General features: G+C 56.1%; 1 protein-coding gene across 12 annotated transcripts in view; it reads right to left on the minus strand.

Moving 5' to 3' along the window:
* The window catches only part of MYT1L (myelin transcription factor 1 like), a 393,093-nt gene that overhangs the window by 53,336 nt on the left and 313,487 nt on the right, over positions 1-26,270 (minus strand). For 11 of the 12 annotated variants that reach the window (XM_082745766.1, XM_082745762.1, XM_082745764.1 and 8 more), the window contains exons 11-18: positions 24,589-24,723; positions 20,239-20,329; positions 18,569-18,676; positions 14,571-14,782; positions 7,816-8,066; positions 6,343-6,579; positions 4,097-4,218; positions 3,182-3,250 (exon numbers count right to left, since the gene is read on the minus strand). In XM_082745766.1, coding sequence (XP_082601892.1) covers positions 3,182-3,250; positions 4,097-4,218; positions 6,343-6,579; positions 7,816-8,066; positions 14,571-14,782; positions 18,569-18,676; positions 20,239-20,329; positions 24,589-24,723 — 1,225 coding nt within the window. The remainder of the gene's footprint in view (positions 1-3,181; positions 3,251-4,096; positions 4,219-6,342; positions 6,580-7,815; positions 8,067-14,570; positions 14,783-18,568; positions 18,677-20,238; positions 20,330-24,588; positions 24,724-26,270) is intronic. The other variant, XM_082745759.1, reaches the window with a different exon arrangement.

The raw sequence follows: 26,270 nt of genomic DNA on the forward strand, positions 1-26,270 counted from the left end.
AGGCGTCTAAATCTGGCCGACCGAAGTGTGAACGGAAGCCAATTTGAGGGCCTGTTTTAGAGCTAATTGCCTCTGATTGAAATTGGTTTTGATTTGGTTTAAATTGGAGCCTCAGATGGCTACGGCACCTCCGGCATGGCCGTGTCTACAGCGACGGCGCATCTGGACCCCGGAGGGCTCCTGGCGGGAGGACACGGGCTCTCGGAAGAGAGGGCGACAATGACGGAGGTGACCGGCGGCTCCTGTCCGTTGCTCCCTTCAGGTCATCTTAGCAAACGGAATTTTTGGAGAAGAAACTTCCCTTCAGAGTCAGAGCTCTTGTTAGGCAGAATTCTTACTGAAAAATCACTGTGATTTGAACAATTCTATTCACTGCCCCCCCCAGCTTTTTGGACTGGGGTCTCGGTGAGTGTCATGTCTGGGAATCGGGGCACGGAGGAGGAAGGTTTGCGGGACTGCATGTGACAGCCGGCACCGAAGCTGCAGGGCTCCCCCAGGTGCGCAGCTCGCCCGTTCCGCCCCCCTTCCCTCCCGAGCCACCGGCCCTGGCTGGATGGACCAGGGACCAGGGAAAGAGTTTGGACGGTATTCATGTACACACTGAATTTTAATACATTTTCAGTTTACATATTGTACATAGTTAGACATGAAATTACCCACTTCTTTTTAAGAACATCCCAGATGTGTTGGCCTGGATAAGATCAGAGCGAAGTGTTATCTCAAGAAGTTTAAGAGGTCTGAAGAGCCAACACCAAGAGTTTCTCCTCTCTCCATGACCAAGAATGTCCCGTGAACAGCCAACTACTGAAATTCAGTGTCAAGTGTGACAAGAAGAACATTTCCAGAAAATTCCGTAACACAGAACTTTTGGGAGGTTATGGGGACCCTGCCTAATATAATATGTCTTTACGAAGAATTAGAAATCTAATCTGTTCAATTAGAAATTGGACAGCATGCTCTTACTGTCAGGAAGCGGCCGCCGCGGCGGGCTCTCCCCCAACTCCGAGGACATGCTACTGACAAGCACATGCGCGATTCCTCTCGATCTGGATGGCATCACCCTATGCCCCGACACAGGAAAAACTACTTACAAGGCCTCCGCGACTCAGATTAAAGGACATGAATAGAAGGGTCTTGTCAAGTAAACGGTTAAAAGAAAACACGTGTTGTAATCTATGGTCTCCTCCATTTAGAAAGACTTAGCAAGTAAAAATCAGTCATTTTAGTATTAGACTTTTGACAGCAGACATTTAATTGGTACCCACAGTTTTGAAGCTTCGGAAAACTAGTCAAGTTTAGATTTCTTGGGAAGGATCAACCAAATTGGGATTCACTTGTTGCAAAGACAAGTTTACAAATGAGTAGGACGTTTAGACCGACCACGACTCGGAAAAGGCCGTCCCTCTCTGAAGATGCGGTCTCCCACCCCAGAAGAGGCAGGATGAGAGCGCGGCCCCTCCAGCCCCGGCCGGCAGGACAGGAAGGCCAAGCCCTGGCCTCCAAAGATGTGGATGGGAGGACCCCACGCCATCTTCCAGGATGAAAGGAGAGAAGGAGAAAGCACTGGAACCGGAGAAGTGGCAGCTCTGCTCGGAGCCAAGGGATGAAAACCAGCAACAACCGGGCCCTCAGAAGGCTACTCTGGCCTCCGGGGGTGTTGAGACGCTAGCCAGCAGGGAGCAGTCCTACATGCCCATGCAAAGGCTCTTTCTTGTTTATAGCTGGCCTATGGAGCTGGACAAAGGCCAGACTTTTGCAAAGGATTCGTCATCAAGAGATTCAAAGGGGAGTTGCCATGGTCTGATGTGCTGGCCACGTTCCAAGTGCAGTTAACCACGTTTTGATCATGAGGGGAGTATGGTTTTAAGCCATGAGAAAAGATGTCTTAACAAAGTGGGTTGACTTGTTGTTGCTAAGTCTGTCCGTTGTGAGGTCCTAAGAGCTATTTCCCCATCAGGCACTGCGGGGCTGACACTACAGGCTTTAAAACCATTAAGCTAGAGGATGCCCTCCGGACGTGTGCACACCATGAAGAAGACGCCAAGAGTTTCGTGATGCAGGGGCTAGTTCAGGAGGCCACTGAGCATGAGCAGGTGATCTATGGCACTAGGGCCTTGGACAGGGACCCTGTAAGAAACGACACGGTGTGAAATGGAGCCCTGTACTCTGAGACAGCCTGGTCTATCGCGGTGGGACGAGATGTGGAGTGAAATCCTCGGGAAAGGAATCCAATAGGGACTCCAAGGAGCATCTTTCTCTGCTTTGGAAATAAAGCAGTTTCCAAACAAAATGGAAGCCAGGCAGTTGGATGTGACACTGTTTACGACACATCGGGTAATTAAAGAAGAATTTTCTGGGGTTCTTGGTCCTCATTCTGCTGTGAAACTACTTTCAGGTCTAGCCCTTCTTCCCTGACACACACCCACTATCTCCTCTGACTAGAGCAGCGAAGGCTTTCACCCGCTTTCTGAGACTTTGTACAGACGCCTCCCAAAACCCACGTAGGAGCGGACTGTGGTTCTGGACACACAGGGAAGAAAGACCTCAGTCTGGGGATATAAGTGTAAGGGGTCAGATTTACGCTTAAAATACAGGAAACGCTAAAGGCACAGGGGACGGGAGAGCAGATGGCTGGAGGGCGGGTGTCTGAGAACTGGTGCGCACCCGACCGTCCCCATCAGCGAGCCAGTGGACGTGACCTGATGCTGCCCTAGAGGAGCCACGCCAAGGACCGCAGCAGGCGGAGGGAACTAGCTATTGTTGTGGAGAGTTTCTGTCATTAGTGCTTTCTAAATGCCCATATGTTAAATAATCATATGAACTACAACTTCTAAAAAAGTCAATCCTTCACTTTTTTAGGTTGGAATCACTTCCTGAATGTTCGAGTACCTCCGTCCAACCTCCCTTCCGTGCGCACGTGTCTCAGGACAGAAACTGCTGAGGCTTTAGACCATTCAGGACAGAAAGGCTACGGCACGAGAGCGCTAGAGACCAAGGAGAGGGAAGAGGCAGAGAGACTGTGCAGAGAGGTGACCGACGTCCCGAGGACCGGCCGCATGTGGTGTCGAGGTGCTGCGTGCACAGTGAGTCTGTTTAAAGACACCTGTGTTCACACGGGACACCTCTGTGTGCTACTACTAGGTGACAGGTCTTTAGGAGAACGGTTGTCATGAAATCTTACTTGAGTTCTTGAGAGCTGGTGGCCAGCATGCTCCGGATACTTCTGTCGGCGAGGGGACAGCCCGACAGACTGTAAGACAGGCCAGAAGAGTGAGGTGAGTGCCGCCCCCCGGCTCACGCTCCCGGACAAACACGACATACAGTTGAAACTAAAAAGTTTAATGCAGAAAGCGATGGGGCAAGTGCTGTATATTGAATTTTTTTTTGCATAATTAATTCTCTTCTTTGAAGATGTGTCTGTTAATAAACACCTTTTGGAAAATAGTATGAAAATATTTGCACTCTTTGGTTTCCATGTTGGAGAACTGTCCGAATCGTGGCGGCTCACTTGCCTATGAAAAGCACTGTACAATGTGCGCACGGGATTTATAGGTCAACATAGAGCACTTGGAGGGTTGACACGAAATTCGACGTTGGTACTTCGACAGCATTGTTGAGGTAAGCTGAAAACAATAAATCGAAAAGACAGAATCCACCATGAGAAAACTGAAGTCACACCTTCTATGTGAGGCGTAATTACCAGTCACATGACCACTCCCATCACACCTTGGTGTTGGACATCTGCCACCAAACAAAAACAAAACAGCCAGAATAGTAAGTATGTTTAAAAAAAAAAAAACTTTATGAAAGTTTCATTGTTTCCAGTTTAGCTGCAATGTCTGCACCGGGACTCAGGCGCCCGGGGAAGCTGCCAAACGCACGAGCACAGACGGCAGGGGCGGCGCCGCCACACAGAGCGCCCTGCGAGCCAGCGCGCCCCGCGGCCCCCCGCCCCGCCGCACCGGCAGCCGGAGACACTCGTGTGCTGCGGACGTCGCATGCTCCAACGGCAAGGCATGGACACATCGGTTTTTAAAAATAAGCCGAAGGGAGGGACAGTCAGGAGGCGCGGCCGGGCAGCTCGCGCTGTGCTTACGTTATCAAGTCCTTCTTGCTGTCCTTGCACTGGGGGTACTTGGGCTTGGGGCTGGGGATGGTCACCTCTCCCGGGTACCTTCTCTCCTCCAGAGCCTCCTGGAATGGGTCCAAGTCTTCCGGCTGCAGGCAAAACACGGCTTCAGGGCCGCGCAGGGAACCCCGCCGCGCGCAGAGCACAGACGCGGCCCCGGGGCCGGCCGCCTTGGCGCGCTCCCCTCTTCCCGCACCCCGAGCCTTTCAAACCGGCCACACCCTTGTCCCGGGCCCGGGGGCTTCTGAGAGGGCCGGCCTGGACTCGGCTCCTCAGTCTCTCACCAAGTTGCCCCCACATTCTAAATGCATTCCTGTCAGTGGGCAGGTCCTTACTCGGGGCTTCTGCAGGGGCTCTTAGAAGGGGGCAGGCCACTGGTCTGGAAACCAGAGACACCATTTCTCAGCCAGTCTCTTTCCTTCAGGGTCCGGGGGCACCTGCTGGGGTTCGCCCCCTCTCATCCAACACGGACCAGCAAAGCTCCACCACGAACCCTACAGGCATTTTAGGATGAGGCTTTTACAACCATCGGGGAGGATTCTGAGTGAGCGTTAGAGCCCAAGGCAAGGGAAGACCCTCTGAGCTGCCTGTCGTGGTTCTCGCTACTCTAAAGCCCCGTTCCCCTGCCCACAGCGAGTGGCCCTGCAGTAACTAAGAAATCCCCATAGATGGCGACGCCCCGCAGACGCGTCCCATGAGCGCAGGAGAGCGGTTCCACTTCTGGCACGGTCTGTATGATGCAAACACTTCTGTCGATTTAGGAGGGTTTAATTTTAATTAAGATAAATTCAGAGACTCAAACGCCACGCCTTATTTGGGAGCAATGACTTAGCACTGCAGGAGAGAAAGGACTGGGATTCTCCTTGCCACTCCGAGTCTGTTCTTCCGCGGTGCCCGGACACCTGGATCAGCGCGAAGGATGAAGACAACGGGCTTTAGGACGGGACGGCCTTATAGCCAGGTGCCTTTCTCGCCAATCCTATGAATAGCTAATGCTCCCTTTTTCTGCACTTCCTTGTTTTTCTAAGAAGCGATTGCTTTCATGGTGGTCTCCTTATTGTATTTAAAAAGGATTTTTATTTTTTCCATGAATAAAGAAGATGTCATAATTTTCAGAACTGAACACTGGAGAAAAAGCTAGTACAACAAAGAACAACTGTTTCTTCATTTCTTTTCTTAGCCCAGAGGATATTTTAACTACTTTAGTAACTTGAGTGTGACCATTGTAGCTACAGGTGTCCCCCACTTTTCCAAAGCTTATGACACACCACTTTGCTCTTCTGAAAGACCCACTTTAGTACCTGCTTTTGCTAAGAAAGAAACCCAAATAATATTTCTGCTTTTACAAAAAAGGCAAGAAGTGCACGTAGCATTCAGTGCTGGTTTTGTGGCGAGCTGTGGGAGCGGCAGGTGCAGGCTGAGCCTCCGGAACGGCTCTGTTGCACGCTGTCCCCGGGAACCAGGCTCAGCCTCTTGGCATCGAGCTCCAGGGCTTGGAGCAGGGTCTGGGAGCATCTGGGCTTGATCTCAGGTTATCTGTGCACCTGTTAGCAATGTGTGTCCTAAGGTTCAGAAAATCAAAACCTGAGAGGTAATTTTTGGGGTCTGGGAACACTCAAAATATTTTCTACATAAATCAATTAATCATGCCATTCGACTTAGGGACGCTTCCATAGGCAAGCTCTATGTTCGGATTGCAGGGGAGATCTGTATTTTAAAAATATGTTCTTGACACAGGTGTTTGGTAATAGTGCGCTCAACAAAGATTTAGGTGATAGTACTAAAACGATTTTTTTCAGGGCTGGAGTATACCCTCTGAATATTTTGGGTTTCTTTGAGAACAGAAACTACCCTTAGTTTCAAAGGGCTCGCTAACTAATAACTCGTAGCTAATCACTTAAGCATTTAAGATGTACACTTCCCTATCTGCAAGGAGAACCGTGCTTTATAGTAACACGTCACCAGAAAAATGGACTGGCTTGCTGTTGACATATTTTCTTAGAGAAATAATTGGTATCAAAATGCACATGAGAGAGAAGAAAATTCATCATTGAAGAGAGTTTGTGATTTGTTTCACCAAATCAGCATTTGTGAAAAATCTCGCCCTGGTCAGCGAAGTGTGTGGTCAGCCCTTGTTGGCGGAAGTCATACCCCGGGAGCCCGTGGACGCCCAACCCCACACCCCAAGCCAGCAGGCAGGGAGGGGGACATACGGGGACCTCGGCAGTGTCGCCGCCGTCCGTCCTGCGCGGCTTCATCTTGGTGTAGTCCACGGGCAGCTCCCAGCACTCGTCCTCTCCCAGCTGGAAGCACCGGCTGCCCATCACCGCCTGCTGTTGGGGGGACATGGGCTCCAGGGGCGTCAGGACCGGGCAGCAGCTGTCCCGTGGCCGCGGCTTGTTCATGCTGAGGTCCAGAGTCCCATTCTCGTCCACCTCCATGTCAGGGTTCTGCGGGACAGAGAGACATACTGATCACACAGGCCCAGCTGCAGCCCTGCCTGCAGCCGGTGCAGAATTCAAGCTTGGGTTCCTCCTGCGGCCTCCTGTGCATGGACTCCTGAAGGGAGCCCAAGTGGTCCCTTGGGTCATATCTGCTGGCCTGCGCTTGGCCACAACACTGGATGGCAGGGGAACGCCCCTCTTCACCGGCTGATGACCCGTCGTCTGACACCTGCCTCTCTCTGTGTCACACGCGTACAGTGGACGCATCGTCCGTCCTTGCCTTCCGCGCCCTGTGGCGCGTCTCCGCTCTTAGAAATAGGCCGGAAGAAAATCACACAGGGACCTAATCTCCATTCTATTCCAGCTCAAATGACATTTCAGAGATCAGAGCTAGATACGCGTTTATGCTTAGCAATCCTTTCTCCGCGTCACGGGTGCGAACACTTCGAGATGAGGGAGGGGCACTGAGGGCCAAGGGAGAAGCAGCGAGAATTCACTTTCCAGCATGAACTCCTGTGCTGATGGGCTTAAGGGAGGGGGATGTGCAATCAGTTCAAGGAATCCTTGACCTGCTCTGTTCCAGCAAGCCTGCGGTTTAGCCACCTGACTTAAAAAAAATAGACGTACTGGGTGAGTTTCTTTTCTTTCTTTCTTTCTTTCTTTTTTTTTTTAAATGATGCTTTCCAACAGAAAAAGAAGTGTGCAGAGCTCGCCTCTCTGGAGCACGGAGGCAAGGAAGGATGCACGTAGGACGGAGCAGGGAATCCTGCCAACATTCCACCACTTGTGTCCCCAGAGGGTTACGCGCTCTAGAGCAGACATTTGATTTCAGCGCCCGCGTGAAAGCTGACCCCTCCCGCGTCGGGCGCCTCCCCTCTGGATGTCGGAGGGGAAGGCAGCGGCTGGGGGGGGCCCCACCAGGCTGCCGCCCCGAGACCGCCCAGCGTCACTGTGCCAGAGCCCCTTGTGCCAGGGAGCGCCCCTGCTTACAGGTTTGACCTGCATCATGTTTGACTAAACTCTCTCAGTCTTAGCTTTAATAGAGCAAAAAGAAAAAAAGAAAAAAAAAGAAAAAGAAAAAAAGATGGGAAGGGGCTGCTTCCTTTCCCCCTGCGCTCGCCTGCCTTGGATTCCGCTCAGGGCCGCGCCCCAGCCCGGGCCAGCAGGTGGGGTGTCTGCCCAGGGCAGCGGGGCAGGGTCGCGGGCTCTGGGACGCCCCCACCCCCCCGGCACTGGGCGTACCCGCGCGGTGCACAGGTCCTGCGGCTTGGTGGACAGGTTCTGCGGCATCTCGCGGCAGCGCGTGGACAGGTTGAGGATGGCCGTGGCCGCCATGTGCGCGGCCTCCATGTCGTGGGCGAAGTCGAAGCTGCTCTTGCTGCACGTGCTGCTGGCGCTGCTGCCGCCCCCGCAGCTCATGTTGCTGCTGCTGCTGGGCGCGTAGCTGCTGGTGGTGCTGCTGCTCGGGCTGGCGTTCTTGCAGTAGCGCTTTGCTGGGGAGACACGGGCATGGCGATGACTTGGGTCCCCGCCGCTGGCCGACAGCACAGCGGGGCACGCGCCCCGCCACCCCCACCACGCCCCTCCCAACGGCCCCGGGGACACCCGCGGCAATGGAGGGGAAGAGCCCGTCTGGCCTTTCCCGGGCAGAGCTGGGTGCACGGTGGGGCCGCTACCCGTCTGCTTACGGCCGCACCTGATGGGGACTCGGCCACCTGCTGCACGGAAGGGGCAGCTGGCTCAAGGCCGAAGGACGGGTGTCCCGGTCCTCACTGCCCGTCCGCTCAGCGCGTGGCCCGGGCCCACAGACCCCCTCCCTCCAGAGACTGGCTGTCCCTTCAGCCCAGAGGGGCCTCCGCGGCCTGCTGGGCACGCAGGAGGGAAGCACCCCTTTCCCTGAGAAGAGCCCACCCTGGGGGTCGCATCGAGAGCCACGTGGAGGAAGTGGCACAGGGCACATCCATGGGCACGGCTGGGCCCAAGGTATGCAGGGCAGCGCATGCCACACGCTGTCCCACGTGCTGTCCCCTGCAGGGAGCCTGGCTCACAGGACACAGGGGGCAAAGGCCCAGGCACCAGGAGCATACGGGTACTTGGAGCAAATGTTGCTTTCATGGTGGATTGGAAGTCTCCTCTAGCACACCGCTGGGGAAACCCTGGTGGCTGATTTGTTAAGGGTCCGTGGCCATTGCTAAAGGCAGCACAGTCACAGGGTGTCCCCTGTAGGGCGGACGGGTCTCCCCTGGAGTCCTGCCCACGGACGGAGCAGCCAGGGTGAAGCCCCCCACAGACGTCTCCCTCACAGTGTCTTTGACTCTGCCAGCAAGACCCTCTTGCACGACCCCGCATGCCTCTTTGAATGTCCTTTCCGAAGCAAGCTTAGCCAGCTCTCCCTGCGTGTCTGACACTGTCCCTAGCGGTCTGGGACCTGAGTACCCCGCTGGGAGGGCGTGTACGTGCTTTCCTCCCAAAGGAAGGGGCCAACACCACAGAGCCAAAGAGCGGACCCCACACAGCCACCACAGTTGGTCACCATGAGCCACACCAAGAATCTGCCCAAAGCGCCACATTCAGAGTGAGTGAACACTGTGATGAGCTTTCGTCACGGATAACTTTCCGCTTTGGACCCGAGACGCCCTTACTTTTGCCACCACTGGGCTGCCCAGTGGTGCTGGCACCGGGCGCCACCCCGACCCCCACTGAACGTCACTGAGCCGCTGCCAGGCAGGTGGCCATTTGAAGGAGGTCCCCTCACATGGACCAGAGGGTTGGCTGCACACACTCAGACCCCCGAGCCGGAGGAGTCTGTGCCGGCCGGGTCCCTCTCTGTGAGGACAAATCAGCACACCTGTCTGGGACATGGCCTTCCCTTCCTCATCGTTCTGCGGGTGCACATATTGAAGCATCGGAGGCCACGGTGTGGGGTCCGAGCACAGAGACGTCCCACGGGGCTGAGGCAGCAATGTAGGGGACCCGATAGAGACCCTCCCTCGAGGGTCGGCTCCCGGGACCTGCACAGCAGGCACGGGGAACCACACGGAGTCTGCGGCTTGGGGTAGTCTCCCTGGGGCTCAAGTCTGTGGCTTTACACCACAGAAATTGTGGGAGAAATGCGAAAGTACTTTTGAGGATTCTTTTCCCTAATGAGGGCTGGCCGCTGGCTCAGAAAAGTAATGGAATGCATATAAATAAGGAAAATGGCCATTTCATGTTGAAATAAGTACATTTCAGTTTCTAGGGGAACGTCAGCAGGACACGTGTGTACAGCAAATGGCCCCGGACTCCTGGTAAAGGGTGTCTCCTTCGCCAGATGCTGGAGTCTGGTAGGACCGGGCAGGGTGCTAGCAGGTGAGTGACCTGGGGGCGACTACAGACGAGCCTGATCCAGGAGGTGCAGGCGGGACAGGCAGCCACACACCTGGGCCCTGTCACGGAATGCAAGCACTTCTTTGTTTTGTTCAAAATGAAACTAAGAGCGCAGGTCCTCACAATTACCGCTCGTTTGGAAATCGCTCACAAAGCCAGCAGCAGGGACCGGTGGCCACGACAGAACCCTCTCCCCTTTCCGATCGGTCAGCAGGCAGCACCGGTCCCTGTCCTCCTGGGTGCTGGCCTGTCCCTGGGTGGGATGGAGGCCATGCCTCCCCGTGTGCGGCTTCCGTGGCAGCCCGCCAGGCCGCCCACCGCAGTGAGAAACTCCCCGCTCAGGACTCTCTCTCTCTCTTGCAGGAGGAAGAAAGACTCTAGGGGATTCCTACCGGCTAAATATGGCAAAGTAAAAAAAAAAAAAAAAAAGAACAACCACATTCACCTAGAGCCTCTTCTCACCCTGCCCTACTTGTGAGTCTCCCTAAATGTGTGCATCTCCACCTGGAATGTCCACCTTCTTCTGTGTTGACACAATGGAAGAGATGAAGCCCAGAGCTCCGTGAAAATCAGACAGAGAGCACAGTCTGGAGGTGCGCCTCCTGAGGGTTCATGCCATGGGGGACCTGGGTGCACCCGGAGGGCCTTGCGCCCTCATGCCCCGACCCTCACGGTGCCCACGCGGCTCTGTGCGTGGTGAGTGCTACTTGGAAAAGGAGCTTTCCTGTGAGAATGCAGCTCAGGGCTCTGCGCACCGCCTGCTCCTGTGACTTAAAGCATTGGCTCCCCGTACAGACTCTTTGTTTCCCACTCACTCATGCAAACAGGCAGCATTTGCTCGGCCGGCGCCGGCACGGCGATTTGAGACCGAGGACAGGAGCTTACGACCTGGCAGGAAGACAAGGTGTCTACCCGTGAGCCCGCCAAGGAGGAGACCCAGAGCTGCACGGGGGCCAGGAACAGGCGTCCGGCTCTGCACGGGCACCACCAGGAGGGACGTTCCCAGGAGGACTCAGCTCCGAGAGGCTCTAGAGCAGCCAGGCTGTGTGTGTGTGTGTGGGCAGGAGGGCAGGGGTTCCAGGGAGTGCCAGGGCAGGGAAGGCTGAGGAGGCCAGAGGCCCGGTCCTGGGGCCTCCGGATGGCTCCTGAGGAGTTCTGGGAGCCATTGCCGGCAGGAGGCCTGGACAGGGCCGGGGGCGGACAGTGGGAGGTTGAGCACATTGGGCGGCGCTGAGTTCGAGGAGCACAGCGGAAGTCCAGAGCCGATCACAGGCTCAGCTTGGAGAATCCAGAAGTTGGGAGTGACAGGGAGGCTCACAAGGGGAGCGCATGGGGTTCTAGGTTTGGGCAGAGCTTGGAGTGGTGATAAGTTGCCCAGAGACCCGAGCAGAGAGGTCTTGACTGGGTTTGGCAGCTGTTTCTGTCAGAACTGGACAATAGTCGGGGCTTTTCTGCCACAACCACTCGGTTCTGCCTTGCGCGGTAGGCCTGGTCACCGACGAGGCAGGAGAGTGGCCGGGCCCATATGACTTCACCTGTGAACACTGAAATTGGACCTTGATGTAATCTTTACATGGCACAGATTCTTCGTTTTTACCCAACAGTGTAAACACATCAGCACCACCCTCAGCTCGTTGTAACAAACGGGCTGGGGAGACCCCGACCCGCTGCTCCCGGTGAGGGCAGGGCCGAGACACGGCTGGGAACCTCTGCCCCTCCCCGCCCTCCCTGCACACGGGCTTCCACACTCCCCAAGCTCCTCAGCACGGCGGGGACGCAGGGCCCTTGCCTCACCTGCCGCACAGGTGCCTGTCCCCACTCTGAGGCACGTCAGGCCACAAGTCCTTCCTACCAACCCATGGATCTTCTACTTCTGCACAATTTCTACTCAAGCTCATGCTCAAGTGCGAGATTTGCCGTTTTGATGAACCTCCTGCTGATCCCTCCCGAGCGGACGTCTGGCTTCACTGTCTATGCGAGCGTGCGTCCCACGGCCTTCCGGCCGGTCCCTGCTCCTCCTTGACACTTGTTATCCAGAGGGAACGAAGAGCCAGGCAGATGACACGTAACAGATGACTGATGCATGGGTGGACGGACAGACAGACAGAAAGACAGATAGCAACTAGCCAGTGTCTGGAAGAACGCAGGCACTTCACTTAACGTGTGTTGAGTGTTTGGAACACAGGCGGTAGGACCTAAGGTGTGATAACCGAAGACAGGATGAAAGTCCTACTTTTCTCCCCTGTTGGACATCTCCGCGGCCCACCCCTTGCTCCCAAGGCTTATGCTTCCCCAGCAACAGGCTCATTTCAGTTTCTCTTCAGGAGCAATGACTCCGTTCTCTGCACCCGAGGCAAGTCTGGGGGAGGTCACTGCCGCAGGCGGCCACATGCTGCCGTCACTATGTGCTGCCTGGCTTCAGGGACAGCTCTCTGCTCACACCCTATCGAGAAAACGGACCTAGCCACTCTCATCCTCATGGGCATTTCCTTTGATGTTTTAAAAGTCCGTTAGATGGGGGCACCTGGGTGGCTCAGTGGGTTAAGCCGCTGCCTTCGGCTCAGGTCATGATCTCAGGGTCCTGGGATCGAGCCCCGCATCGGGCTCTCTGCTCAGCAGGGAGCCTGCTTCCTCCTCTCTCTCTGCCTGTCTCTCTGCCTGCTTGTGATCTCTCTCTATCAAATAAATAAATAAAATCTTTAAAAAAAAAAAAAGTCCGTTAGATGCATCTAGTGTGAGAGAAATGGAGTCACTGCTGTTCTTTTCAGTAAATTACAGTAAAAGGCTGCCCTTCCTTCCTTTTTTTCTTTTGTTTGTTTCTTAAAGACCCGATATTGAAGTTTTTGTTCCCTATTCTTGTTTCCTTGTGGGCCAGGTGAGGAGTTTGACTCAGCCAAGGTTTCTCACCAGAGGTCCTTTCTGGGTGGGGGAGAGTGAACCGCAGTCGTCACACGTTTGTCCCGACCCTCGCGATAGCGCCGGGCGGCCCACAGGATGGGAACTAGTACGGCCACCCCGTTCCTGGGGAAACCAACACCCAGAAGGGTTCACCTGTTCAATATCACTCCGCTCTGAGGACAGACCAAGTAGGTTTGACTTCAAATCCACTAATGGGTGTTGAAGCATGAAAATGTGCTCTACTGGTCACGACCTCCCCCAAAGTCCAACCGTCACGACGAGGTCAAGGAAACCAGGCCGCACAGGCCGACGGCAGCGAGCAGGTGTGGGAGACAAGCAGCCCGGGGCGCCTCTCCAGGCCGCCGTGAGGCACATGAGACGTTGTGTGGATTTTGCTTTCTCGGTCCCTCATGTGCAGCCCTTCGGTCACATGGATAAAATGATGACAAACCAGAAATTGGCAAATCATGATAAAGCAAAAATAATTACTTTCTGCTATACCCTAAGCCACTGTCTTTTTTTTCACTTACATGTTTGTTCCTCTGTGTTAAGAACCGATGCGCGCGAGGAGTCAGTGCACGACACACCAGAGAACGACCGAGCTTCGCTCCCTGTGCGCGCGGATTGTTATTAAGGCAAGTGATGACTACGTCAGAAACACGTGCGGCGACTCACCCTGAATGGTGAGGAGGTTCTGGAACTCCCCAGCCATTCACTTTAAATGAGTTTTTTGGTATGCTATGATTTTAATTAAATACCTTCTTCTGAGAAGAGCTAAAATATCTTTAAGGGGCCATCTCCTCTCCTCTGCTACAGAACACCAAGATAAGACTTATAAATCATCAAAACGTCTACATCCCACATCCCAGCCAACTCAGGGCACATATCCTAGAATTCAAAGCAGAAAGGCAGTCAGGCAGTACGTGACATCAGGAGACCCACTCACCCCTGTCTTGTTCAGCGACTTACCATGTGAGTGCAGGGAAGCGACCAGAGCTAGCTCCGAGCCCGCAGGGGCAAGTAAGCCCCGCCCTCTCGAGAAGCAGGTGGTGCTTTATTTGTTCTACCTGCTCTTTGCTTTTGGTGGAGGCGTGGTAGCTAGGTTACCACGGAGGCCCTGCCAGCCCCACTCCCCAGGGGGAAACAGGCCAGGGCCTGCCCCTGCTGGAAGGAGGCCTACTGACACCAGCAGAAGCTGTCTGCTCTTGGGTGCACCTTGGAGTCACCGGTAATGCACAGAAGGCCACCACACAGGCAGCGGCCCTGGGGCAGCCAATCATTTGGTCCCGGAGCTGCCTGGGCGTCAGAATGCTCAGAGCGCCCCAGCTGACTCTCATGTGCACCCAAGGCTGAGAACTCAGGGGGGCATGCACAGGTCCTCCAGGGACCAGGAGCTCTGGGGGCTACGTCTGGCATTCCCAGGTGGCTCCGTGCTGGAGCCAAGCCCGAAGGACGTTCACAAAGACAGGGAGGGCATCGGGAAGCACGTGAGCCGACGCCTCCGTCTGCGCGTTCTGAACGCGGCCCGAAGGAGCTGCTTTGGAAGCTTCCAGGGAAGGCATCTTTCTCACCCACACCTGGGGGCACACAGGTGAGCGTGGCCTGTGCACGTGCTTTCTTTGGGCCCCATCAAGCGACCCCATGCTCGACCAGTTTGTAGGAAACGGATATACACAACAACAACATTATCAACGGCAAGCGTGACTCTCACTTAAAGAGTGTGCACCTCCTACCATCATATCCTTTGGGGGATATATCCCTGGTTTGCACCTTGGGAGCTATGGCCCGCTTGCCGTAAGTATGGCTGTCGTAAGTGTTGTACTCAAACGAGGTCTTGGAATATTTCTCCAGCTCTTTGGCGAGGTTGGAGCGGGGCGTGGCCGTGGGCACGCTGTTCCTGTAGCCGTAGTGAGGAATCTCCAGCTGCTTGACGAAGCACATGGGCCTGCGGGCAGACGAGAAAGAGTCACCGCTCGCCCTCCCACGGCCGCCGGTGAGAGGCGGCTCCGGTTGGCGTCAGGGCGCGCCGCTCACCGCCGCCTTCCCGAGCGGAGGCCACGGGTGTGGGATTTCCCGGCCCCACGAAAGCCGTTCCCCTAAAGGCCCGCGGGCGCGGGAGGAGCACCAGGTAGCCCGTCAGCTTCCTTTCGCACGGGCTTCAGAGAGTAAGCGTTGTGCCAAAGGAGATGAGCTACTAAGACATTTCCCTTAAAAAAAAAAAAAGAAGAAATAAAGAAAATCTCATAGGGATGTGGGCTGACCCCAAACAAGATGACATGTGCCTGGCTCGACACGAAAACAGAAAACAAAGAGGCGCCCGCAGGCCCGTGTTCTCACGCGAGGCCGGGCCGTCCCCAGTGCAGAGGGCAGCGCGGAAACGAGGAGCCCTTGCTCAGCACACGCATCGCGCTTCTGCCTCGCTGTGCGTGCGAGTGCCGGCGTGTCCCCGCGTCCACCTCTGCCTCGCTGTGCGTGCGAGTGCCGGCGTGTCCCCGCGTCCACCTCTGCCTCGCTGTGCGTGCGAGTGCCGGCGTGTCCCCGCGTCCACCTCTGCGGGAGGGGTCTCTATGGTGTTTGGGGAAGTGACTTGAGACTTACAAGGGGAGTGCGGGGGGTCCCTTTGCTTCCGTCAAGCTACGGCTTTCCCGAATCACCAACACAGTCGTCCCGCTTTCATTTATCCAGCCTTTCTTGTCAAGGTGACGGGTGCCGTGCTGAGTCGCCCAAGGCCTGTTATCTGAGGCACGTGCCCGGGGAGCCTGTGGAGGCCCAGGGAGGCCCTCGCCCTGCCTTCAGAAAGCACGCGGCATGGGACACGATTTTAAGAGTCCAGGGGGAAGGAAGCTGGGCGGGTGGACAGAGTGTCCAGGTGAAGATCCAGGGAATGAAACCACAGAGGAGAGACGCAGGCGCGCCGACAGCCTCTCTGGAGACTCCCAGGAGTCTGGTGACCCGGGACCGGATGGGGGGGGGGTGCTGCCCGGCGGGCAAGGCCTGAGGGTTTGGGCTAGGGAGGGCACGATCCCCAAGCCTTCAGAAGGTTAGGAGCAGCTCAGAAGGAGCGGGGCCTGGAGCAGAGGCCTCGGTGACAAGCTGGTGGGGATGTGCACAAGTTGTCCCGGAGTCTGCCCGCTGCGGCCGGGGAGTGGAAGACCGGAATAGGAACGAAAGCCCTGACGTCTTCCTGCCGCACGGTCTGCTCGGAGACTTCGACTCCTAGTTAAATGAGTGTGGATTCATGTATTTTTTAAAGATTTAAAAAATTTTAAAATTTGATTTGAGAGCACAAGGGAGCGCACATGAGTGGGGGTGGGGCCGAGGCAGAGCGAGAAGCAGGCCTCCCGCTGAGCAGGGGACCCCCGCACCCCCGCCTGCAATGCAGGGCTCGATCCCAGGACCCTAGGTTCATGCTCTGAGCTGACGGCAGACGCTTTCCTGACCGAGCCCCCTGCGCCCCACGAGTGTGGATTTAAATTATTCTCTTTGTTCCCTTCGTGTCTCCTTTCCTGCCCGCTGAGTGAGCGTGCCCGAGTGGAGACGCTGTGGGGACTGTCCACACGGAGACCAGGTCCTCTAGGCCTTGCTCACGCCATGAACACAGGTGCCTGAGCGGTGCCCCGCGAGCTGGGGAGCACAGGGACACCCCGGAGACAAGGCCGTGGCTGGCGTGGCTGCTTCCCTTCACGCCCTGTCCCACCGCCTCGCCATGCCTAGCTGGAGGCACAGAAGGGATATCGTTCGTATATGCACACTGGCCCGCACACGTGTGTTCCACGATCGTTGCGGTGGTTCTCTGCAGCTCTGGCCTCTGGAAAGGGACCCGTGGCCACACAGCCACAGAAACACGGTCGGGGCTGCTGCTTCTGGCTGTGTGTCAGTGTGAGGCTCGTGTCTGGGGTGGTGTTCACAGTCTGCAGCCCCCAGGGCAGCGTCTCCCGCCTGATGCCTGCTCACCCAACAGGAGGGTCCCCAGGAGGGATGGGCTCAGGGCTCGTCCCAGCTCTGGGGTCTGACTAGAGGTGGCAGATGTGGACAGAAGCCCCGAGCCTCGGTCTCTCTCTACCTGTCCTCAGTTCTCGGCTGACAGCCATTCCTTCTAGACGGACGGAGCCCTGGCGGGGGGCTACACCCTGCCAGTAACAAACGTGATCTTCTGTGTGCTCACAGGGGCGCGTGAGACGGCTAGCACCCCCACCCAGAAAAATCTAGAAGAACACACGCCAACATTTATTGAGGGTTTATCGCTAAATAGTACAATTATAAGTGGTTTTTATTTTCCTGTTTTTGTCTATTTAAGTATTTCTCATTTTCCATAAAAATCTTAACTTTTCAGAGCACCTGGGCAGCTCAGTAGGTGAAGTATCTGCCTGTGGCTCAGGTCGTGATCCCGGGGTCCTGGGATCGAGCCCCCCGTTGGGGCCCCTGCTCTGTGGGCAGCCTGTGTCTCCCTCTGCAGCTCTCCCTGCTCATGCTCTCTCTCTCTGACAAATAAATAAAGTCTTACAAAAAAGATTTTAAGTTTTCTATTGAAGGATAAAAGGGTGTAGAGCCACCGGTAAAGTCCTTTCAGAAAACTAAGCTAATGCACAACGAAACCAAGCAGGTGTTCAAACCCGTTAAATACGGCCTTTTCCTACGAGATTTACCCCGAAGAGCTCCCGAACCGCAACCGGCGTGTGCGTGTGCGTGTACGCGAGCGTATACGCTCCCCTTCCGTCTGCGACTGGAACCATGGCCGCCACCTCGGAGGGGCCACCTGCTCCCCCCTCCCAGAGGTGGGCAGCCCCGCAGCCCGCAGGACCCCCTGGGAAGACCTGGGACCGTGTCTGTACCACCGTGTCCACTGAGGAGTCAGGACGACGGCCGTGCAGCCTGGGTGTGAGGGGCCAGTGGGGAGGAGAGCTGACCGACGGGGTCTGGGGTGGGCGCTTCTCCCTCCGCCCCTCCCGGGAGCCTCCCTTCCTCCACTGAAACCGGGGTTGGACCAGGGGATCCTGCGGTGTTCCCACGACAGTCCGTGACTGAGCTGGTTCCAGGTAAGTCACTCGGCCGCCCTTCCCCCGCCTCCTGCTCATAACCCCTGGGGTGTCTGGGGACAGAGGGGCCGGCCCCTGGGGGGCTCCCCCACAGAGAAAGGCTCCGGCCGTCCTGCGCCGCAAGGCCTGGAGGCAGGTGGGTTCTCCGTTCTGGGCTCCAAGTTAAACTAGGATGACTCTGGGCCTCTCATGAAGGTGGCAAGTGCCTCGCTTCCATCCAGCAGGCCCAGAACAACAAAACACCTTCCTGGCCGGAAAGAACCAGAAACACGTCATCTACTCTCATTTAAAGACTCCCAGTGGGGGACAGAGTCCCAGAGAGCAAGGTGGCCCCCACCTCACACAGGCCCTGTGGACCTGGGGGGCTTGGCTCTTAAAACTGAGCCACCGACCACTTGCGTTCCTGCCCCCGGGGTGAGACTGCCCGCTGCCCCCTGCTTCCTCCTCAAGCCCCACAAACCCCTAGTCCCCCAGTGCCCCAAACCCCCAGTGACCCAAACCCCCAGCCCCCAGCCCTCTAGCGCCCCCAATCCTCCAGCCCACCAGCACCCAGCCCCCCAGCATCCCAACCTCCCAGTGCCCCAACCGCCTAGTCCCCAGAGCCCTCAGGCCCCCAGCCCTCCAGCCCCCCAGTGCCCCAGGGGCTGGGTCAGGTACATGTGGATCTCACGGCAGGACCGGCCGGCATCTGGTACCTTAGCACTCGGTCTGAGGCCTGGTTGGACTTGGACACGTCACAGCTCTGGTGTTTTTCCTGGGCCTTTGCCAGTTTCTCTGCGGCAGCAATGGGGCATCCGGAGAGGCTGTGAGGACAGAGCACAGAGTGAGTCGACTCCGCCCACGGCTCTGCGGCCCACGGGCCCCGTCGCCCCCTCCCTGCCTCTCCTTTGGTCCGCACCAGAGCACCCCAAGCAGCTTCCCATACCTGCCCTGGGCATTCCTGAGGGGCCGGCTAGGACAGGGAGAAATGACCATGGTTGTGCTGTGCGTGACTTCCCGGGGGGTCTCCAGGGGATGGCCCTGATGGCCGTCCGTGCATGAAGCACACTCAGCCCTTGCCAGCCACAGCGAGCCCAGTTCTGTGTCCCTCAGGAGGACACGAGCGAGTGGAAATGACACAGACTCCACCCCAGGATGCTTCTGCAGAGGAGCACAAGCCGCGGGGGTGGGATGAGCTGCTGGAAAGCTCACGGACTGGTGTGAAGGGGAGCTCTCAGCTGACGGTGGGCGCGTCACCGCCCCAGCCGCTGAGGCTTCTCAGCCCCCTGCTCGCCCTCCCCCGGTGGGGGAATGAATGGGAAGAAAGGAGCGTGCTCTCTAGGACCGCTCGGAAGTGTTGTTTTGGAACTAAGTATCTATGGGACAGACAGGGTGCGGGCTCCGTGGCTTCGGCCTTTCTTCTTCCTGAAGTCACGGTGTCTACGCTCCGCACGTCTGCACAGAGCTGCACGTAGGTACGGATGTGTATGCCGCGAGACCGTCATGTCTCACGGACACGGGAAGCCCAGGACTGATGAGCCAGCGAAGACTAAACACCGTTTCAAACAGGGCTCTGCACAGCCTTACCACTCCGCAGATCGCTCCTTTCTCCTGCAGGCTAAGGCCAGACGGCCTCTGATGCGCACAGGGTTGCAATTTGTTTCATTATGAATTTAACACAAGTAACCAAATTTACCCGACAGCCGGGCAAAACATAAGATGGAACTCCTAACAGTTTCCTTCATTTAGGATATAGTTTTGCATGAGCGTTCGAGGCCGAAAGACCCATCCGAACAGATCCGTCCAGCTACTGGTGAAGAAGCGTTTGATACGATCTGAGTTTCGTGAGCAGCTTAGAAGTCAGGATAGGAGGTAAGAGGACTGGGATTGTCCAGAGCAAAAGTATGACGTCGAGCAAGCCCGTTTACCTGGCCCACGGTCATGCCAAACGGTCCCCAACGAGCACTTTGGGCCTCTGCCAGTATTTTGGTCATGTCCACACCGATGACTGGGGTCTCGGCAGAGTTTCAGGGGTGACCTCGTTAGGTCCCAGACCATCCAGTCTTCATGCCTTGTAACCCCTCCCTGTACAAGGTGCACAGCACGGCTCCTCCCCGCCCCTGGACGCAAACTGAGCGTTCCCCGTGGAGGGCGCCTCCTGGGGGACGCGGGACGAGTGGGTGGGACAAGGGAAGACAAGCCACTCTGTGGAAAGGGGTCTCAGAGTTTGCCTTCCCCATGCACGATGCCCTCCCAGACAGCGGCCTGTCTCCCGGGGCAGGAGGGGGAGGTGTGCAGGGCACACTCCCTCTGGAGGCTGGGGTAGGAGGGGGGGCTGTCGGGGAACGTAGCGCAGCGGCCTGGGGCACAGGAGCGCTTTGCTTACCTTCTGTGCGAGTTCCTGTTGCTATTTACATGCCCTCGCCCCGTGCAGCCCGGAGTGGGGCACTTGAGAACATTCTCATGCATGGCAAGAACTTGACAGGGAGAGGCAGAGAAGACAGCCCAGCATTAAAACATGGAAATGGTCTGAATACAAGAATATGCAATCATTTTAACAAAGGCTGGGTTAGTTTACCACGGACAGTCCTACACACATTTGTGATGGACATGGTCAGGAAACACACGTAGGAAGAAGAAGGGTGTCTCAACCTTAGTGTCACTGGCATGCAAAGCAGGGCGCACTGGGTGGGGGCCGCAGAGGTCAGGAACGTGGTAGCCGACTCGCTCCCGAGGGGGCAGGGCAGCAGGGCAGCAGGGCCTCCCCACATCTCCCACACATCGGCACTGAACATCGGTTACCATGTAACAGCACGTAGATGGGTAATTTTTAAAACATGCCTGTGTTCTAAAAACACACAGTATGAAGACAGCACGGTGGTCATGGGTGAATAGAGACTCCCAAACCCGATTTTTAAACAAAACGAAGTAAATAGCAACTTCTCATCTGGGAATCAAGTATTCTGTTATTCTGCCAGTGGGACAAGCTGCAATACTAAGTGTTATGTAGTGTTCCCTGTGAAGTCATCACAGGGACACCAGGGGGTGGGGTGCTGCAGTGGGAGGAGGCAAGCAGCCTATTGCTGGGAGACAGTATTTGAGTTTACATGGGGCGGTAACCGGCCTGGACAGTTTGCATGTCCTCTCCTAATGGGTCCTCAGTGAGCAGCTGCTGCTCTGGGGGAGTTGGAGGGGGGTGACAGGTGCTAGAGGGAAGCCACTAGGATAGGACCCCAGCCCTGGGCCCCACATGACTGTCCGTATCATGGCAGCAAGACCTGGGGGAGCCAGTGAGGTACAGGTCACAGCAAGACCATGAAGAGCAAAGTCTGCCCAACTGGTTATGTGTTCTGTATGATTCTCCTCCTTCTTTTGAGCAATCTCTGTCTTCCCTGAAGTCTGTGTGCTGTCCCCATCAGGGGCTGTCCTCCGTCCTGTCCTGGTCCTTACATACTGGCTACATTCTGGATTCTTTAGTCTTGTGGCTCCTGTGTTGTCCTGTCAATGCTCCGTGAGCACTGAGGGAACAAGGGTGAGCCAGCCTTCGGCTCACTGTGTGTTGGGGGCTGCTGGAGGAGGTGTCAGGAGGCCTCCTTCCCGGGGGACCTGGCCCTGGGCCCTGCCTGCTCGCCCCCGTCTCCCACGCAAGGTTTCATCCTGTGCTGCCACCTGGCCTTCACTCTCCCTTCTGGGGTCCGGATTCACCTACGTCGTTCTCGGTTCTGCAGGATTTTCCCAACTCCCTGTTGCGACATCACCTAGGCCCTTCCGGCGACACAGTGTCCCTCTCCAGTCAGCATTGCTTTCCTTTCCATTCATGCCACACTTTTCGAGATAAAGTCTTCCCTGGAGAGAGCAGAAGCTTCTGCGCCCAGCTGTGGCGAGGACCCCAAGCAGATGGCCGCTGTCTGTCCCACTGAGCGGAGATGCGGACTCCTTCCCAGGCTGGCGTCAGCGGGGCCGTGACTGAGCCCGGCTCTGCCGTCCTGTGGCTGCGCTCTGCCCCTGTCCCTCAGCCCCCCGATGTCCTCAGACCTCCACGGCAGCAGTGGTTTCCGTGCCCCTGCCCAGAGCAGTCAGTGACCCCTGATGCCGTCCCCCCGGACTTTTTCCTCCCCGCGTGGGACAGACCTTTCTAGAACAGCCTCTGTTCCCTCTTCTTGGCTGCGTGTTCTATGTGCTCCTGTCTCAAACTCCCGCAGTGGGCTTTTGCTCACGCTTCAGGCCTCCTCTCCAGCCAGGCCATCCCCAGTTCCTGCAACCCGGCTGAGAAAGCAGACCCCGGGAGCCGCTGGGCGGCCGAGCTCTGTGGACCCCGGACAAACCCTGCCCTCCACCTGTGGGAGCACCACACACACTGCCCGCCAGCCCGGAACAGTCCGGGCCATCCTGTCCTCTGCTAGCGGGCCCCGCTTCTCCACCACTGCATCAGTCAGCAGAGTTGGCGTCCTCACGGCCACCGGGGGACTCTCCGTGTCACCTCCTACCCCTCCCTCTCTCCGCCTTCACATCTGCCCGTGTCTGGAGCATGTCTTGAACTCAAGCCAGACTTTCCATCCCTGGCCACTGTCTCCGACACGCCTGGCGTCCTATGTGGCTGACCACGGCAGCCTCTGGACAAGCCGCAGACCCCTCCCCTCTCCCCCCAGGATCCCAGCTCAGTGCGGCCCCAGGGAAGCCTGCAGGTCCCTTGGGAAGCCTGATGGCACAGGTGGGAGTCACCCACTGGGGAGCCCCTCCCACCATGGCCCCCTCTTGGCTGCACTGGGAGCCCTTGGGGGCCAGAACCCCCTCCGGTCCAGTGGTGCGTCGTCTGAGCTTCTAGGGCAGCATGTTGCAAACTGACTGCTGCACTGCCTTCACCTGGGCAGAGAGGGTGACTGACGGAGGCTGACCCAGAAAAAATTGGGAAAAAATCTAAAGTCTAAAAAAAAAGTACCCCCCCCCCCGAAGATTCTAATTTTTTCTCTTTGTAAATTCTTACGGTACTGTAAAGAACTACATGTAAGTATTTAGAAACGGCTTTCTGTAGATGCTCTGGTGTGGAGGGGCTGACCTGGTGAGCCCGGGTGCGGTCTGACCCCCGTCTGTGGGAGCACAGCCCGTTTCTACTAGTTAGACTTTTCCTGTGAAAATAAGGAGTCGGGAGAATCCCCCAGCCAGGGAAAGGAACTGATTTTCTACTTGGGAGGCCCAACCAGAAAAATGGCATCAGGCAGCTCTGCCTAAGAGGTCAGCGATGGTCTCCATGCTGCGCGCACAGAGGGCCTGAGGCCCACGTAGGGTCTCGGCCTGTGCGGCCCGACTCGGGAGCAGCGAAGCCAGGCCCGGGCCGACACACAGGCTGGGGCCTCTGGCAGGCGGGGAGTGCCATCTCGACTCTGCTCCCTGCTCGGGCAAGTCGGTGCCTGCCCACAGGGGTGTGTCTTCAGTTTGCTAGGCACCGAGCTGACCCCCGGGAAGAGAGGGGGAGGCCATCTGCTCCCCGCTCTTCTCGTGGGGGGACCGGGGCCAATGGCACCCGGCAGGGCATGTGGGGAGTGAGGGAGGCTGCGTGTGCCGGTGCGTGCGAGCGGCCGCCGGGATGGCGCTCGGGCACGGAAGCTGCTGCGTTCACATGACGCCCGCTCCTTGCTCATGTAACACACGGGCCCAGCCAAGCGCTCAGATGCGTTACCCTGCACACTCACAAGGCAGTTCCCAGAAATGCGGGCTCCTTATTCTCAGCGGCCCTCCGAAAACCTGGAGGCACGAGCGCTTCTAAAAATATTTCATCTGAAAATGTTCAGCTAAGCCTGTTTCGAAGCCTTGACTGCTGCTAGGGACTTCGTTATCCTGACAGATTTGTGCCTCAAGAACTCCGAAATGAGCCGTTTGGATGAGACGACCCCCAAGAACTCGTCTCGACAACCCCGGTCGTCCTGCTGCGTCCCAGCCAAGCCACTCCGTGTTGCCTTCCAGAAACTGTGTCTCAGGTCACAGGAACATCTGTGACACACCTCAGGCTCTGAATCAGGACCTCAGACTCATCTGGTTGCTTCTGAAAATGTGCCTTTCCCCTGAGCAACCAGTACGGTGGTATTTAAATGGCAAACTTCGTGTGTGGAGGAGAAGATAGACAGGATACGTGGACACCCTCTCAGTTCCAAAATAAGTGTAGCTGTGTTCGCCGAAAATTGTGCGTTCTCAGAACCTAACTAAGAGAAGGCGTCTGGTCTACACTGAGGTTTGCTTGTGTGGAAATGTGGGGACAGCCGTGACCCAAAACAGACTTTACAAGTGAAATGCACCTATCAACTCTGGCTCCTCTGCATGGAGTCTGGCCGTTGGGCGAGAGGACCTTCCTCTCAGGGATTCGAGGGAGCTCGGCTCTGCAGGGAGGGGGGTGGGGTAGAGGCTATCTGAGTCCTCACGTGTGGTTTGTGAGAGACGAGGGGACAAGTGACTTGTCCGAGGTCCCCAGCAAGTCAGAAACGGAAGCGGAATGGAGCCCAGCCCATCTACTAGGGAGCCGCGCTGCTGTGTGCGGGGGTGGGGTGTGTGGAGGGGGCGGGGTGGGCGGCCGTCCTGAGCCATCGGCGGGAGGGGTGCAGACAGCCCCTGTGGACCCGAAGGGGCGGGCAGAGGAGGACCGAGGTTGGGCTGTGCTGACATGGAATGACAGAGGCACGTGGCTGACACAGACAGAGCCGTGGGCGTGCGCGGCCCCACGGGCATTGGCGGAACACGGACTTACTTTCCGGAGGGACCCTATCTTTGTGCGGGCATCCGGACAGACTGCGGTGATGTGGGTACAGCCCGGTTACGTGGCCGGTTCCGTCACACCCCGGGGTGGGACACTTGCTCTCTTTCTTTTCTGCTCTCGAGGGATCTAAAAGTGACAACAGGTGTCAAGAGAATGAATCTTTTACCCGTCCAAGACAAAGGAGATTCATTAACAACCGAAGAAACCTCGATAAATAAAGAAGAGAAACAGGGGTCAGGGGACAGGCTGTGACATAGACCTGTGCACGTTCGGTTTTGGGTGATTTTTTTTTTACCTTCAACAGAGTAATCATGAGTCACAAAATACTTTACTTTCTTTGCTGGTCGGGGAAAAGAAAGGCTATTCCTACCTTAGCTCTCGAATAATTGTCTTCCCGTGTGTTACATGACAAGCTGTGTTGCTCAAAGAAATCAACGTAAATAATGATGAGACAGTGACCTTCTCAGAGAGCAAAACCACTCGGCGATCCTCCACAATCGCTCTGTGAAATTCAGCCAGGGGCACATGGCCGTGGGAACGGTCTGCTGTGCGTGTCTGTCTCATCGAAAGCTCCCAGCACTGACGCTTGGATGCAAAGTTTTACCACTGCTGGAGGCTGTCACCTCGCAACACTGCTTCATAGTACACACAGATTCAGAAAGTTTTCTGAAAATATGCTGAACTCTTAGAAGGCACTGTAAGCAAAAATGACCAGATTGGTGGAAATCCCTCTCAATGGGGGAGATGGGCAATAAAATAAAATTAAATTAAATTAAAAATAAAAATAAAAATAAAATAAAAAATTAAAAAAAAAAATCAGAAGCTGCTGGAGCAACCATTTGTTTTGATTTCTCCATCTGTGCTGGGAACCAGAGGAAGGATCTTACGATGCTGGGCATGCATGTGTCAAACTACGGGGTGCGGGTTTCGGAGCCCCCGCTGGCTCTCTGCAGCACTGGTCGGGAAGGAACAGAGCAGACTTTTGGTCAGCGGTTGAGTGCCAAGTGCCAGAAGGGCAAGCTATCGCTGGTAACATTATTTCTATATCCAGAATGGGCCGCAGCTCTTCAATGTGCAGAAAGTAGCTCCAGAAGATATTTCTACAATAAAGCTCAGACTGGGCAGCAACGCAAGCGGGCAATGCACTATTTTTGAGTCAGTTTTTTGAAAACCAGTTGCACAGATCATCAGTGAGTAGTGACCAGGCTGGTTTGGTGGAGGAAGGGTTGCTTAACATCTCCTCAGGGGGTAACACTTCCCTATTGATGTCCCCTTACCCAGCCAGTTGTGACCCCAAGAAAGTGTGCATTTGGCTCCAGCTTTTAGAACTCTTACGGACCTTCTTCTTAGGTCATGCATGTGAACTTGGAATGGACAAAGGGCTCACAAGACTATAGAAGCAATTTTATGTTTATATAAAAAAAAAACCTCACCCTCTTTTCTTTTTTTTAGCTAGCGTTTTATTCTAGGTAATCTACTTTTCAGGTCCTGAGTCTGAATTATGGCCGTGCTTGAGGGGCAGACTGGGTGCAGCTCTGGGAGCCCCAAAGGCAGCCTGGGATTCTGTCGTTGGGACCGCTCTTTCTAAATGTCTGGCTGGAGTTTCTCTTACACATGCCATCAAAAAGCCTAGCATTTTATTGCCTTTTGGGTAGTTTCATCAGAATATTAGT

This window comes from Mustela nivalis (assembly GCF_964662115.1).
Source record: "Mustela nivalis genome assembly, chromosome: 8".
NCBI lineage: Eukaryota > Metazoa > Chordata > Mammalia > Carnivora > Mustelidae > Mustela > Mustela nivalis.